The 15454-nt window shown below is 45.3% G+C and overlaps 1 protein-coding gene across 1 annotated transcript in view; it reads left to right on the forward strand.

Moving 5' to 3' along the window:
• Positions 1-15454, forward strand: part of SKP1 (S-phase kinase associated protein 1) — a 68455-nt gene that overhangs the window by 39484 nt on the left and 13517 nt on the right. The window contains exon 5 of the mRNA XM_018562831.1: positions 5884-6024. Within this exon, the coding sequence (XP_018418333.1) occupies positions 5884-6024 (141 nt within the window). The remainder of the gene's footprint in view (positions 1-5883; positions 6025-15454) is intronic.

Below are 15454 nucleotides of genomic sequence, written 5' to 3' on the forward strand. Positions count from 1 at the left end.
TTTAATCCGCCTTCTGGGAACACCAAGCAGCAGTGACTTCCTTCGTCTAGTGGGAGGAAAATTGGGGATCTTCCTCTCACAGTGGAGGGAAATCGCAGCCAGTCCTTTTAATCAGGAGCATTATCCTGGAGGGATTCAAACTGGAGTTCGATTCCACTCCTGCCCAAATATTTTTCCCCAGTCATCTGCCAGGACAGCCCATGAGAGAATGCTCCGCCCGCCTGCAACAGAAAACACATCAACCACATTAAATAAATAGACTCCTCCTTCCATTCCAATTCAGTTTTTTGTTTCCTCCGGCTACACAGGGACATCGTAATGTTATTTTTTGGCTCAGGATTTGATTGCTTTAGGGCATGAGCCTGACCCTGCATGTGTTGGGACCACTCCGGCATAGCCTGCTGCGGTGCATGCAGGGTTTCCCTATCAGACCCCCATCCGAGTTGGCCAAGGTTCCCCTCCGTCGCTCAGGGAGGGAAACCATCCTCCTGACGTGAGTGGCTCCAGATGGTGGCCCCCCCTGGTGTGCAGTGCGGTGAGTCCTAACATGGAGCACCCCCTTGTGAAATGTGGTTGCCAGCAGCAAACACACTGGCAGTTGGCAAAATGGTTACCCCCAATGGGGCTTACCTTGTGTGGTTGATGGGGTTCCCCCCCTCGAGGGCTCTCTGGGCAGGGGGGACGGGGTCTCCTTGATGGCTGTACCCTCGCCGCGGCACCGCGTGGTGTCTCGCGCGGGAGGGTATCAGCGTCGCCAGCTCACTTGCGGTGTTTTGGACTCAGGAAGTGAGTCGGAGCCGCATGGCAGTGAGGGCGGAAGTGGTCACTGAAACAGTGACGCGCTTCCGGTGCGATCTCCCGAGGGATCCTGTCAAGGCTTCATCTCTTTGCAGTCTAGTGGGAGATCTTGTCATTTTACCTGTCCCGGTGGGGAAACAATGAAAAGAGTTTTACTTGTTGTTCAGACATACTGAATCTCAAGTAGGTAGGTTGTTTGCTACAAGAGGTTCAGAATGGATTCAATATTTTTGGTCAGAAATATTCTCCAAGAGGGAGTCTTTCTAGTTACACTGGACTTAAAGTGACATTAAACCCTCAGATTTTTTAACGTAAACCAATACTGTAATGTGTGCCTTACTGTAATCCATGGTTGTTTCCCTTCGCTTTGCTGCTCTTCCTTTTAAATCTGTATCTGTTCTCATGCTGGGCAGAACTTCTGTTTTGCAGCACACTGCCTTGTCTCTGGAATGGATACCTGGTGTCTGTGTGTAGGTTTGCAACCTGAGCCAGCACTACAGGAAGGGGCACTCAGCTGCAAAGGGAAGTTCTGCCCAGCATGAGAACAGATACAGATTTAAAAGGAAGAGCAGCAAAGAGAAGGGAAACAACCATGGATTACAGTATTGTTTTATGTTAAAAAATCTGAGGGTTGGGGGGCGGAGCTTGCTAATGGCGGCGGCTAGACGTACTCGTCCTTAGCTCCGCAAAACCGGACCGGGCATCGGCACTAAAGTGCCTCAGCAACGCTCATGATGGGCTCCAAGAGGGGCAAAAAGTCACAGGGCTCCAAGCCGGACCGCGCACGGACCCCGAGAGCCGCGATCTCCAGCTTCTTTGCGGCCCCGGCATCTACCCGATCTGCAGGCCGCACGGCGGCCCCACGTGGAGTCTCACCAGATGGCCCTGACTCACCCTCCTCCCAGCCAGCCGACATGTCTCCCGTCCTGGCGGACCCAGAGGCTTCCTCTGATGAGGATTCGGTCCAGGATGGGTCCACAGGGGATGTCAGGCGTCTGCTGGATCACCTCCCCTCCAAACGGGACATGGAGACCCTGTTTGCTCGGTTTGAGCATATGCATAGGACGGACGTGGCTGGCCTGCATGATGCTATCAAGGGGGTCCACAAACGTCTGGATACAGTGGATCTGCATTTGGATACCCATCGCATGGCCATCAATGCACTACAAGCTACAGCTTTAAACCAACATAAGCTGCTGCAGTCTGTGTGGACACACATGGATGACGCTGAAGATAGGAATCGGAGGAACAACATTAGAATTCGCGGCCTGCCGGAAGCGACGGGGACGTCGGACCTGGAACCCACTGTCAGAGGTATCTTTAACTCACTACTAGCTAGAGGAGCGACGGACCCTATCGACCTTGACAGGGTGCACCGAGTCCCGGGATACCGCAATCCTGCGTCGCAACAGCCCAGGGATGTCTTATGTCGCGTCCACTTCTATAAACTGAAGGAGGAAATTATGTCCAAGGCCCGGGATCGGGGATCCATTGACTTCGACGGAGCAGCCATTACATTCTTCCCTGACCTGTCGCCCCGCACCATGGCTCGCCGCAGGGCTCTGCGCCCCCTTACAGCGTCCCTGCGGGACCGTCACGTCCCTTACAGATGGGGATACCCCTTCCACCTATCGGTGCGTCATAATGGTCGACTGGTGATTCTACGCTCCCCGGCGGATGTGGCGGGATTCACAGCAGCACTAGGAATCCCCGCGGTGGAACTGGACCCATGGCCGGACCCCCCGGCTCCTGTGCTCCCTGAGGTCCCCTCACTACCCCAATGGACTGAAGTCTCCCACTCTAAGAAATCGCGGAGAGATTTCCCCACTCGCAGCTCTCTACCTTAAAGATGATGGATGGATGCCGCTACCTCAACCCTGCGTGAGGATTAAATACGTGATTCCATCTGTGTATCCCCGTGTTTTAGGAGCTGAATGTATCTATATACATGCATATGCCTATCTCTCGCGATGGAGTGTATTTACGTGACTCTATATTACATTGATCTCCATGTTTACATGTCTTTCATGTTAATTGTGTTTAAAACCCTTAATAAACACTTATTATTTAAAAAAAAAAATCTGAGGGTTTAATGTCACTTTAAGGATGGTTACCTGCACATCCCGATAAATTTTTCCTGAGGGTGGCAGTCAGGATGGGGAAGCAAGTCCAGCATTTTCAATTCAGATCTCTGCCCTTTGCTCTCTTCAGCCCATCGTATCTTTACGAAGGTTCTAGGGGAAGCCCTGGCCCCTCTAATATTACAAGGCATCAGCATAATTCCTTATCTGGACGATCTCATATTTGCGGCTTCTCATAAGCTTCTTGCTCATCTGTCAAACACACAGGATTTGGCTACAGAGTTTGGGATGGCTCATAAAGGTCCAGAAATCGAATTTCATTCCCTCACATGTTTCAACTTTCCTGAGTTATGTTATAAACATGGTGGAGAAGAAAATCTATCTTCCACCAGAGAAGATACTGAAGGTCTCAGACTCTGTTTTCCAGCTTCAGGAGAACCAACCTAGATCAATACGGTTTATCATGTCAGTCCTGGGCCAGATGGCTTCATGCTTTCCAGTGGTGCCCTGGGCCCGCTTCCACCAAAGGAGGTTATAGAATTTTCTCAAGAATTTGGGACAAATCTCTGGTGTCTTTGGACCTGGAGATTGTAGTTCCAACAAGTGTGGTGGGGGAGGTCGAGAATTCCAGCTCATGAGGCTGGGGATACCAGCTCATGAGGCTGGGGAGCTCACCTTGAAGACTCTATGGCTAAGGGGCAATGGGACAGAAAAGAGGCAGAAGCCTCTTAAAATTGGAAAGAATTAAGGGCAGTACTCTCTTAGCTTTTCAGGACTCGATCAGGGATGGCCACCTTTAGATTTTGTTTGGACAATTCCACCTCCCATTTTTGTACCTCAACAAACGGAGGTACGAAAAGCCCATTTTTGCAGGCCTTTTCAGAGGAAATATTCTCTTGGGTGGATAACCACCTACTATCCTTGACAGCGGTACATTTAAGGGGTTCCCTAAACAACCCAGCAGACTTAAGTCAACACCAGATTCAACAAGAGGAATGGTGCCTGAATCAGGAAATGTTTAATTTTCTGGTGGAAAAGTGGGGGATGCCAGAAATTAATCTATGTGCCTCCCATCTAAACACATAAGTTCCAACATTCTTTTCTCTTATCCCAACAAATTCTTTAGCACTAGATGTATTGACAAATGTTTGGGATTTCAAACTGACATGGATTCCCCCCCTCCATCCACTTGCTGCCGAGAGTCATACTAAAGTTTTGCATGGAAAAAAACCGAGCTTATTTTGATAGCTCCCTTTTGGCCAAAGAGAGCCTGGTTCTCTCTACTTTAGTCCCTGGCATCTCACCCTCCTTGGAGGTTACCATACAGAGCATATTGAATCCACCAGGGGTTCCTCCATCCAAAATTGCAGAATTTACAGCTATCAGCGTGGTAGACCCTGAAAGTTCAAATTTCTGCTTTAAGTGTGTATTGTCAAACTAAACTTGCAGATGATCCATTGATTTCTAGGTTTTTTTAGGGCCTCATCAAGTTTGAGGCTGGTAACTGTTAAAACAATCCCGTAATGGGACTTTGCTCTTGTCCTTCAGTCCTTAACATGTTCTCCGTTTTGAGTCTTTATTAGACATCTCCAAGTTCCTTACTCTTACGACTTCCTTATTAATTGCTATTACTTCACCTAGAAGGATTAGTGAATTACAAGCACTTTCAATTAAGATGCCCTTCCTTACTATTTTTGAGGATAGAGTTGTACCTAACGTACCTTCCACTTTTCACAGGTCACAAGAAATTAATTTACCAACATTTTGTAGTAAAGCTTCTAATGACAAGTAACTAGCGTTTTCTAATATAGACATCAGGCGCCCCCTTTTTTAGCTTACCTGGAAGCAACAAAAGATTTCCAATCCTCCAATGCTCTTTTTGTTTTATTCTTATGGAAATATAACAAGCTTCTGAATCTACAATTGCTAGATGGATTAGGTTGGCTATTATTGAAGCTTATAATTCTGAAGGGGTGCCTCCACCACCTTTTAATCAATGCTCATTCTACCAGGGTGTTGGCGACCTCTTGGGCAGGAGCAACACCAGAGCAGCTCGGTAAAGCAGCTCCTTTGACTAGCCTCTCCACATTTTTCAGGCTTTACCACCTGGATCTCCTTTTCAAGCCAAGATCAGGCATTGGGAAGCAAAGTATTAAAGGCTGTGGTCCCCTCCTAACCTGGTAAGTTTTTGTTTAAAAAAATAATAGAGGCTGTCCTCGATGTATAGGGAAAACCGGAGATAGACTTACTGGTAGCTCCTTTTTTCCCAATAGTCTTCCATGGCAGCCTGCTTCCCACCCTTGCTTTAAATGTTGATGTTATTGGTGGTGTTCTGTTGTGTTCTATTTTTTAGATCCGCCTTTTGGTTCTTATGTTAACCAAGGACTACAGGAGGCGGTCTTTTATTGGAATTTGATGTGTTTCCTGTCTGGTGGGAGGAGCATGTATATCTGAGGCTGACCGGGAAGAATATTGGAAAAAGAGCTACCGGTAAATCTATCTCTGGGTTTTTGTAGCATTCCCCAGATCTGTGCCTTGCACTAATCCAGTCTCTAAACTCTGCATGCAGTTTCTTTTGACCTTCATGGCTTTTGCTCTGATACAGTATGCATTGTCAGCTGTGAGCATTGTCAGCTGTGAGCATTGTCTTCTATAGAGAGGTATGTGTCTTTCCAAATGTCCAATCAATTTAATTTACAACAGGAGGACTCCAATCAAGGTGTAGAAACCTCTCTGCAATGATCAAGAGAAATGGAAGGCACCTGAGCTAAATTTCAAATGTTGCTGCAAAGGGTCTGAATACTTGGGCCAATGTGATATTTCAGTTTTTTCCTTTTTCATACATTTGCAAACATTTCTAAAATTCTGTTTTCACTTTGTCATTATTGGGTACCGAGTGTAGATTGAGGGGGAAAAAAAGAATTTAAACTTTAGTATCAGGCTGCCCTATAATAAAATTGAAGAAAAATAAAGTTATGTTTTTTTTAAATGTCTTCATCTCCAGGCAGCCAACTATTTGGATATCAAAGGATTGCTTGATGTCACCTGCAAAACAGTGGCCAACATGATTAAAGGCAAAACACCAGAAGAAATCAGAAAGACATTCAACATAAAAAATGACTTTACCGAAGAGGAAGAGGCACAAGTAAGATTATTTATTTTTCTGTCAATGTTTTTATTGAAAGTTTTATAATGAACATACATAGTAAAGGGAATGGTTTACAATGCTTCATTACAGTAAGTGGATGTAGCAACAAAGAGGTTACTTGCAAGTGACTACATTTTAAATTAAGCAGTCGTAGGGTAGGGAGGTTTCACAGTCATAATCGTGCTTTATGATTACAGCAGGTGTGATAGCTGTGTACTAAGGCTAGACTGCCCTCCTCACCAGTTAAACTTCATCAGTAACCAAGGGTGGGGGAAGGTCCCCAAAGAACATATTACATGAGAAGAGGGAGTAGAAAAGTCCTAAGAGTGATGATAATGACAGGCGTACCTACATCACTCAAAGGGGAGAGGGGGTTTGGGGTTGGGGTCCACAGTTTGCTAACACTGACCATCTCCATGAGTAATAGAATCTGCACGTTCCCATCCCATAGCCCACATCCGTCTGCTTTCCCTTTCAGCATCAGATGCCTCGATAACTCCTGGGGTCCATGTCAGGGTGACGAGATGAGAGCCATGGTTCCCAAACACTTCGAAATTTAGAATGTTTATCCTCCAGAATGCTAGATAGTCATTCGTTAAGCATGATATTAGTAAAAACAAATCCAAAGCACTAAATTTGACCAACAGATTAAATGGTACAAACAAGGTTGACTAGGAGTGCTGCCCCACTTCAGCTTGGGAAGCTGCAACACTGAGGGAAAAAGAAAAGATAAGGGCGGCCACCCTAGTGTAGAGGGTTTTAATTATTATGAGTAAAAATACAGAGTAAAAACATACTCACAAAAGTGGATCAATAAAAACGAGCCTATGCGATAACTGTAGAATGGCTGCACATATGCCTGTGTGTCAGCACGGGACTCCTGTGATGACGAAGGCGGCGTGGCCCCGGAAACGCGTCATCACAGAGTCCCGTGCTGACACACGGGCATATGTGCAGCCGTTCTACAGTTATCGCATAGGCTCGTTTTTATGCTTTGTTTTTACTCTGTATTTTTACTCATCATTAAAACCCTCTACACTAGGGTGGGCGCCCTTCTCTTTTCTTTTTCCCTCAGTTAAGCATGATATTGTCTAATCTGTTGGCAAATTCCCTGTATGGTAGTTGTTGCTTCTTCCAGTTGCCAGCCAGCGTCAACTTGGCAGCTAAGAAAATTAAGTTTGCCAAAGCCCGTTGAGGCTTAGTTAGGCCGGGTATAGACAAGTGGAAGAGGGCATATTGGAAATCTTATCAGTATATACGTGCCAAAAAGAGAGCCCGTTAGTTTGAATATCCTAACCCAGAATCTAGTGGCAAATGGACATCTCCACCAAATATGTTACATAGCCCCCGTTTCCCGACATCCCCGAAAACAAGTACTCGAGGATGTGGGGAACAAGCGAGCCACTCTGGCTTGGACTAAATACCACCTCATTACTACCTTATAGGCCACCTCAGCATTTGTAACGTTGATTGAGCATTTCACAATATTCCGCCACATTTGTTGCCATTCCTTCAAGGACCATTGTTGTCGTAGTTCCCCTTCCCATCTTCTGACATAGGTGTGGGTAGTATGACTAACCAACCTGTTCGGTTGGGAGTAGAGAATCGTTATAAGACATGAGCCTTCCGGGGAGTGAAGACATATGTGTTTAAAACATGTAAATAAATTATTTGGATCCCTCCTCTTATCCAGAGTGGAGATCCAGTGGTGGAGTTGGATATACCAGAAGTATTCGATCCCCGGTATTTGTGTTGCCTCAGATAGTGTCAGGAAGGAATGGCAGAGGAGCGTACAGAATCGTGCACTATACGAAACCTGTTGTTTGTCCACCAACCAAAAGTATTAGGGCAATCCAGACCCGGCCTGAAAAGTGGTTGGGCAAACAAGGGGAGTAGCGGCAGGTAAGGGGAAAACAAGTTCGCTGAATATTAAGAGTCCCATACCTTCAGTGTATGCACCATCAGGGGACCTAAGGTCTTAGGCCTATCACAGGGCGGTATCCAGGGCAATGCAGTAAGAGGCACAGGGGAACAGTTTGGGATTTCCAGCATAAGCCAGAGGGGAGGCGTCCTACGTTGATGTATAGTTATCAATGGTAGAAGTTGAGCGGCTTGATAATAAAGTAGTATATTGGGGAGACCAATTCCCCCGTCGTTTTTGTGTTTGTAGAGAGTAGCACGTGCTACCCTAGCCTTGAGGGGATGCCATATAAACTGGAGGATACTCCGCTGCAGTGAACGCATAGCATAAGAGGGTATGTGCACCGGCAAGGTTCTTAAGTGATACAGGAGTTTGGGCAAAAGCGTCATCTTAAAGGAGAACTATGGGGTTAGAGCTTTTCCCCATAGTTCTCCTTAGGGTAACGGGAGGACACAAACTAGCGTCCTCCTGTCACCCTAAGCTCAGTATACCGCGAGCTAAAGCTCGCAGTATACTGAGATGCCGCAACTGAAGCGGATCCCGACAATTATGTCTGGATCCGCCCAGCTGCGTGAGTGACAGCTGGCTCTGCCTATCTAGAGGCAGAGCCACCTGTACCCGCCCCCTCCCCCGTCCGTTCCGCCAGTCAGCGCTGGAGGATCGGAGCAGGGAGGGGGGAATCCAGTCCCTCCACTGTCACGGCAGAGAGCCGTGACAGGATCGAGAATGAACGAACGCCGGTATGTGTTCGCTCACTTCCCGATCTACTGAGCTGACCTGTGACAGTTTCATTGTCACAGGTCGGCTAGAACTATGAGGTTGAGTCAAAAGCACTAACCTCATAGTTCTCCTTTTTAACTGCTGAAACTTTACCCAGCCATGAGAGATTATGAGCTGTTTCAGGGTTTTGAATAATGGCACGTAAATAGGTGTCATATAGGTGTCAAGGTGTCATATGAGGCCATAATTTTAATACCTAGATAACGTATGAAGGAATTTGCCCAGGCAAACGAGAAATGGGTAGTAAGGTGCTCATACATAGGTGCGGGAAGAGTTACGTTTAAAGCAGCTGATTTTTCCCAGTTAACCGATAACCCGGAGATGGAGAATCGTTGTAGGAGTTCAAGCAAGTTGGACTGTGGTGTGCGGCTGTTTCAGATTAAGTATGACGTCAGCGAAAAGGCTAGCTTTATATCCCACCCCCGCCATTTCGATACCTTTTAATGTTGGGATTAGAGCAGAGGAAGATGGCCAGGGGTTCAATTGCCAGTGCAAAGTAGGCTGGAGATAGTGGGCAGCCTTGGCGCGTTCCCCTACGGATTGGAATTTCCCGGGAAAGGTGACCTAGGTATTTCACCTGGGCCATCAGAGCAGAGTAGAGGATCCGCAGCCACATCAAAAAGGAGTCTCCAAGATTTTAAAGTCAATGTTAAATAAGGATATAGGCCTATAGTTATTGGGGTGCAGTGTGTCCTTGTCAGGTTTGGGTATCATTGAAACATACGCTAAAATTGAAGAGGGGTGTAATTTGTGGCTCTGTCGATGGGAGTTATACATCAGGGCTAATTTAGGAGCCAAAAGGTGTTCAAGCTTTTTATAAGAGTGCTGAGAATCCATCAGGGCTGGGGCCCTTGGACGATTTAAGATTTTTAATAGTCAGGAGAATTTCCTCTATGGGAATATCCGAATTGAGGTGGTCCAGGTCAGCCTGTGCAATCTGTAGGAGTGTAACGTCCTGTAAGATGCCTGCCTTTTCCGTGTGGAAAGTGCGAGATTTAGCGTAAAGAGAGGTAAGGTTGTCATGGAAGGACGTTGGAATCCTTTCAGGATTTGCTGAGATGGTGCCATCTGGGGTACTCAGACGGATGGGCGGCGGTCTAACGGGCAGAGTGTTTAGTTTCCTAGCTAATGCTGTACCCGGTTTGTTTGCCCTTGAGTAAAATTTGTGTTTGGACCACCGCAGGGCCCTATCAGCGCTCTCATCCAGCAAGAGGTTAGATTATTTATTTTTCATCTAAATATTGTGGGCCTCATTCAAGTTCCTGGAGGGGAGCATATGGATTCTATGGGCTGTACAGACAATTCTTCCATCATTATTCCGTACTGCTTTGGAAGAATGCATATCTGATTAATTGTTTTAGGTTAGCAGTGCATGACTTTGATTTGTCTAATGACTACGTTGAAAGACCAGTGCTTGGTGGGGGATCACATGAAGTGTGACCAAAATGTGTGGTTTAAAGGACATCGATCATAAAAAATGTATATATTTGACCTATTTACATGCGTTTTTAAGTCATTGTGACATGCCTCCAAGAAACCCACATCCTCAACCCCTAAATATTTTTTTAACTGTAATCGTACCTCCCTCTTCTGACCTACCTTTTTTTGGTTTCTCCACCTGGGGTTCCTTGGTATAGGATGCTTTGGTGTTGAGGGGCAATCCTATCCTGGGTTTTTAATTTTATAGAGCTCCATCTTCCTTGATTTCTCTTTTGCAGGCTAAGGCTTTGGATAAAACAAAGGTGGCATCTAAGAAGAAATCTGTTTTTGCAGTCAAACTAAGCTCTAATTATGCAAAACCTTTGTCAAAAATGTATTGACAATCTCTTTAAAGAAAAATCCACTTCAGCTTGCAGTAATCTTCTAGCAACGGTTAAGGAGTTATCTTCTACTTTTCAATCATTCAGATTGATATTTTGAGTGTTTTTAAATCTAATATCAGTACCGCCCCATTGCTCACTCCTGCGAGTGCTGGCCTGGTGGGCCCTGTGGGGTCTGTAGGAGTGTCTGCACAGGAAGAGTTAAGTGAACCAGGTCCCTCCCATAATTTTTCATCAGAGGATTTCAGTACTCAGGATGACATTTCTAGTAATCCAGGTATCTTTAGAGGATGTAGATTACTTACTCTGCCATTTATATCACTTTAAAAATGCATTGTGTTTCGCTATCCAGACACGATCTCATGTATCAGGGATTGCAAGAAAAGAAATTGCAAGTTTTTACTGTACATAAAGGTCTTTCAGATGCAGTTCTTGGATAATGGGCAGAAGAAGCCTCTCAGGTCTACCAATCTCAAGCGGTGGTTCCCATTTGACGATGACCCCGCTTTAGTTTGGAACAAAGCTCCTAAACTGAATGCTCCTTTTGGCTAAGGTTTCAAAAAAGTCAGACTTGGCCTTTGAGGACATGGGAGTTCTCAAGGAGCCAATGGACAAAAAGATGGATACTCCTGATAAGAGCTTGGGACTCTTCTCTTATGAATACAAAGCCTGCTCTAGCCACAACTTGTGTGGCTAGAAATGTGGAGTTCTGGCTATCACAAAAACTAATTTGCTTGCGGGAACTCCCAGGGAACAGCTTTTGGATTCTCTTCCAATGCTCTTCAAAGCAATTGAAAATATTGCAGATGCCTTTGCTGAATCTGTTAAGATGACAGCCAGGTCCTCGACACTTATTAATTCCTCTCGCTGGGCTTTGTGGCTCAAAGCTTGAGAGGGGGATGCCGCCTCAAAGCTTAGATTGTGTAATCTCCTGAAAATGGGAGATTTACTCTTGCAAACAATTCTTGAGAGGATAGCAGACAAGAAAAGAGCTTTCCCTGAGAAGAGACCCTTTTTGGAGGTTTTTTCGAGGCCTCAGGAAGGCAAAGAAGATAAACCCTAGATGCATTGGACGGGCCAAAAGGGTAGAGGGGGATTCTTTTTAGCCCTCCCTCTCATGCACCCAAGCCACAATGACTGCTTCCAGTAGGAGGAAGACTGGGGGACTTCTCTATCGCTGGATGGAGATTACCTCAAATCAATTTACCTGAGTCTGATAATGGAGGGTTACAAGTTGGAATTCAACAATGTACCTCAAATGTTTTCTAATCACGAATCTTCTGAGACAATCAGACAAGGCAGAAGCACTTTGTCTATTGGGGATTTGGTGGACCAAAGAGTTCCCTTTTTTTTCGGGTTCCGATGTTAGAGAAGCAGCAGGGGTTTTATTCCCATTTATTTTTAGTGAAAAAACTTTCGGGGAAATTTTCACTTAATCCTCAACTTGAAATCATTAAATGTGGTAGAAACATACAAAAGATTCAGAAGGGAATCAATCTTTTCAATCAAAACACTCTTACAACCCAGAGCTTACATGGCTACTCTGGATTTGAGAGATGCATACCTGCATATCCCTATTCACCCGGCCTTTTAACAGTTTCTCAGGTTGGTGGTCAAGATAGGTCCAGTAATTCATCATTACCAGTTCAGGGCTCTCCCGTTCGGGCTGTCCTCTGCTCCTCGCATTTTCACAAAGTATTGGGGGAAGCTCTGGTACCCTTGAGACTTCAGGGTATCCACATCATTCCCTATCTAGATGACATCCTATTGTTAGCAACTTCGGCCAGCCAGTTGGAGAAGGAACTAGTAGGAACTCTGAGTTGGTTAAAGGAACAAGGTTGGATATTGAATCTGCAAAAATCAAACATAGTTCCCTTTCAGGAAATTACTTACCTGGGGTATGTGCTGAATACTGTAGAGCAAAGAACTTTCCTTCCCCAAGAAAAGGTTCTAAAGGTTTGTTCAGTGGTCAGCCAGCTTTAGGGAAGTCACCCAGCGTCTTTAACCTTCCTGGCGGTCTGATTTTTTTTTCATTTATTTTTTCCATTTTTGTCAAATTTTTTGTCGTGTTTTTTTTTTTAACGTTTGCCGCTGGTTCCGCCCCCCTGCAACGCGTACGCTCGCAAGGGACGGAACCCGGAAGACCGATGCCGGCATCGGCCGGAGGAAACAGCGGGGATTGTGGACAAGCTAAGTGTGGCGCTGTGTATTCCCAAGTGTGGCTCGGGGTTACCGCTTTTTGTAATGAAAATTAACCCCGGGCCACACTCGGTAATACCGCCATGAAGGTTGAGAGATGTCCGGGCAAACAGGCAGTCATGAGCCCCAGCACTGAGTAAGATGGGCCTGTTTTCATCAGATACCACTACAATTTTTTTCGAAAGAAATGGAATCAAGCTCTGGACAGTTTGGATTCTTCTGTCCTGTTTCCTTCATCAGTTAAGAGAAGTCGGTGGTGGTGGTGGTGAACTCTCATCTTCAGTCTGGTCTTCAATCGGTTTTTCAAGTCTCTGTAAAGCTGACGACAGATGCAGGCTCTTGGGGATGGGGAGCCCATTTAGAGACACGGATGGCTCAGGGTCACTGGTCTCAGAGTCGAATGTCCTCAAACTGGAGGGAACTGAAAGCAATAGCAAATGCTATCAAGATGTTTCAAGACAGGCTGAAGGGCCATCTAGTGATATTTTTGGACATTACATCAGTCATTTATCTAAACAAGCAGGGAGGCACAAGAAGTCTTCCTCTACAGAACCTGGCCAAATAATTTTTTTTCCTGGGCGGAGGTGAATCTGGCCTCCTTGGCAGCAGTTCACTTAAAGCAGTGCTTCTCAACCTTTCTAGGGCAGGGACCCCTTGGTTAACATTTGCCAAGTTGTGGTTACCCCCAACGGTAAAATTTAGGGATGCACCAATACTAGTATTTGTGCTGGCTCTGATGGTCTATGCAGGCTCTCGGGTGGTCATTGCGGGCTCCCTGGTGGCCAGTGCCATGTAGTGTGCTGTATTTACACACATAGCTATAGTGGACCATTCTTCTACAAAAGAGCACCTTCCCTCACTCCTGCCACTCCCGACATGATGCATAACATGTGTTAAGCCCACCCACTCTCCTCACTCTGATCCTCCCTGGCCGCTGCAGCGCCATCTAGTGGCGTGGCCAGAGAACTGACATTGCTGCGCTAGGAGGTGGCTGAAGAGCCTCTCCCCTAGCGCAGCACAACACATGTGGCGACCCCCCTCAACTGTGGGGTGTGACCCACAGGTTGAGAGCCACTGACTTATAGGAACCCACAATCTCCTGACGGATTACCTCAGTCATCAGATACTGCAGGACGAATGGAGTCTAAACCAGGAAGTGTTTTACCTCCTATCGGATAAGTGGGGTCTTCCAGTAGTGGATCTCTTTGCCTCACAGGAGAATGCAAAGATATATATATATATATAAATATAAATGTTCTCTCTGCATCCAGTAGTTTCCGCCTTGGCAGTAGATGCACTATCTACGCCCCTGTAATTTTTCTCTGTTATGCTTTTCCTGCAATCAGTTTAATTCCGAGAATTTTTCAGAATTTTTTTCTGGAAAAGACTGAGCTCATTCTAATTGTGCCTTTTTGGCCAAAGAGCTTGGTTCACTCTACTGCTCTCCCTCACGGACCGCCCATATTGGACTCTCCCTACCAGATCAGATTTCATCTCTCAGGGACTGGGCTTGCATACAGAGGTGATCAAGTTCAGTCTAACAGCCTTGTTACTGAAGGCAACATATAAAGAGAGGTCTTTCCGTAATGCATAGCTGCATTGAAAAGTTTATCTATAGCCATATTTATACTAATACAAACCTCTCGTACGCCTGGATACAGTAAGCCCATGTCTTAATTGCAAGTATTTTTTTTTCCCCAATTTATTTATGAACAAAAGGGAGGGGTTACAATGAGAACCTGTGACGGTAACACGGTCTCACACCAAATAAAAGTAGTGGACATTGACACATCATATATACAGGCATTAATTGCAAGTATTTATGGAATTGGCCATTAGGTAATCAATAACTTGCTTGTAATTGTTGTAAAGGGCATAACACACCTTGATGTATTTGTGCCAATGTCTCAATCCCCATTTTCTTCCACATTGCAAATCCTTGGAGTTTGTTTACCTCATATAGTACCCCATTATCCCATATTGGAGTGTAGTTTATAAATTCGGGAATACCCAATAACCTTTTAGTTGGTTTCCACATTTTACCACTTAATCTTATAGTGGGTAGAGTTGCAAACTCCTTCAAATATAAATTTGTCTCAAGGGCCGTAAGGGGGTCTTTATTTTGAAATAGACATTTGATGATGATATATGCCCCAATCCTCTGCCCTGATTGATTCCAACCCGTCAAACGTCTTAACTGTGTGGCCAAAAACATTATCCATGGATTAGGGAGTGCCAGTCCCTTTAGGGTATTGCAAGGTTTCTAATTTTATCCGTGCTGGTTTGTTCTTCCATATCAACTCCCTAAATACTGTACTTATCCTCCTAAATATAGTTTGAGAAATCCAACATGGAGAATTATACAGTATATAGGAGAGTTGGGGCATCCAAATAATTTTAATGAGATTTTAATCTGGCATCGGCAAAAGAGGGAATTTACACCATATATTACATTGTTTCTGAAATTTCTGTAAAATTGATATTAAATTATCTTCCAAATATGCCTTTAACATTTTCTCTAATCTTGACACCCAAAATGAAAAGTGAGTCAACTATTTGTATATGCTGTATTTGCGCCGGCAATGGACACGGAAGAGGATCAATCGGAAGTAACATGGATTTTTCCCAGTTCACACATAGCCCAGATAACCTACCTAATTCCAGACGTAAAACCATCACTTCTGTCTCTGTCTGCCTCTCTCTCTCT

This window comes from Nanorana parkeri, unplaced genomic scaffold (assembly GCF_000935625.1).
Source record: "Nanorana parkeri isolate BGI_ZX_2015 unplaced genomic scaffold, ASM93562v1 scaffold605, whole genome shotgun sequence".
Classification (NCBI taxonomy): domain Eukaryota; kingdom Metazoa; phylum Chordata; class Amphibia; order Anura; family Dicroglossidae; genus Nanorana; species Nanorana parkeri.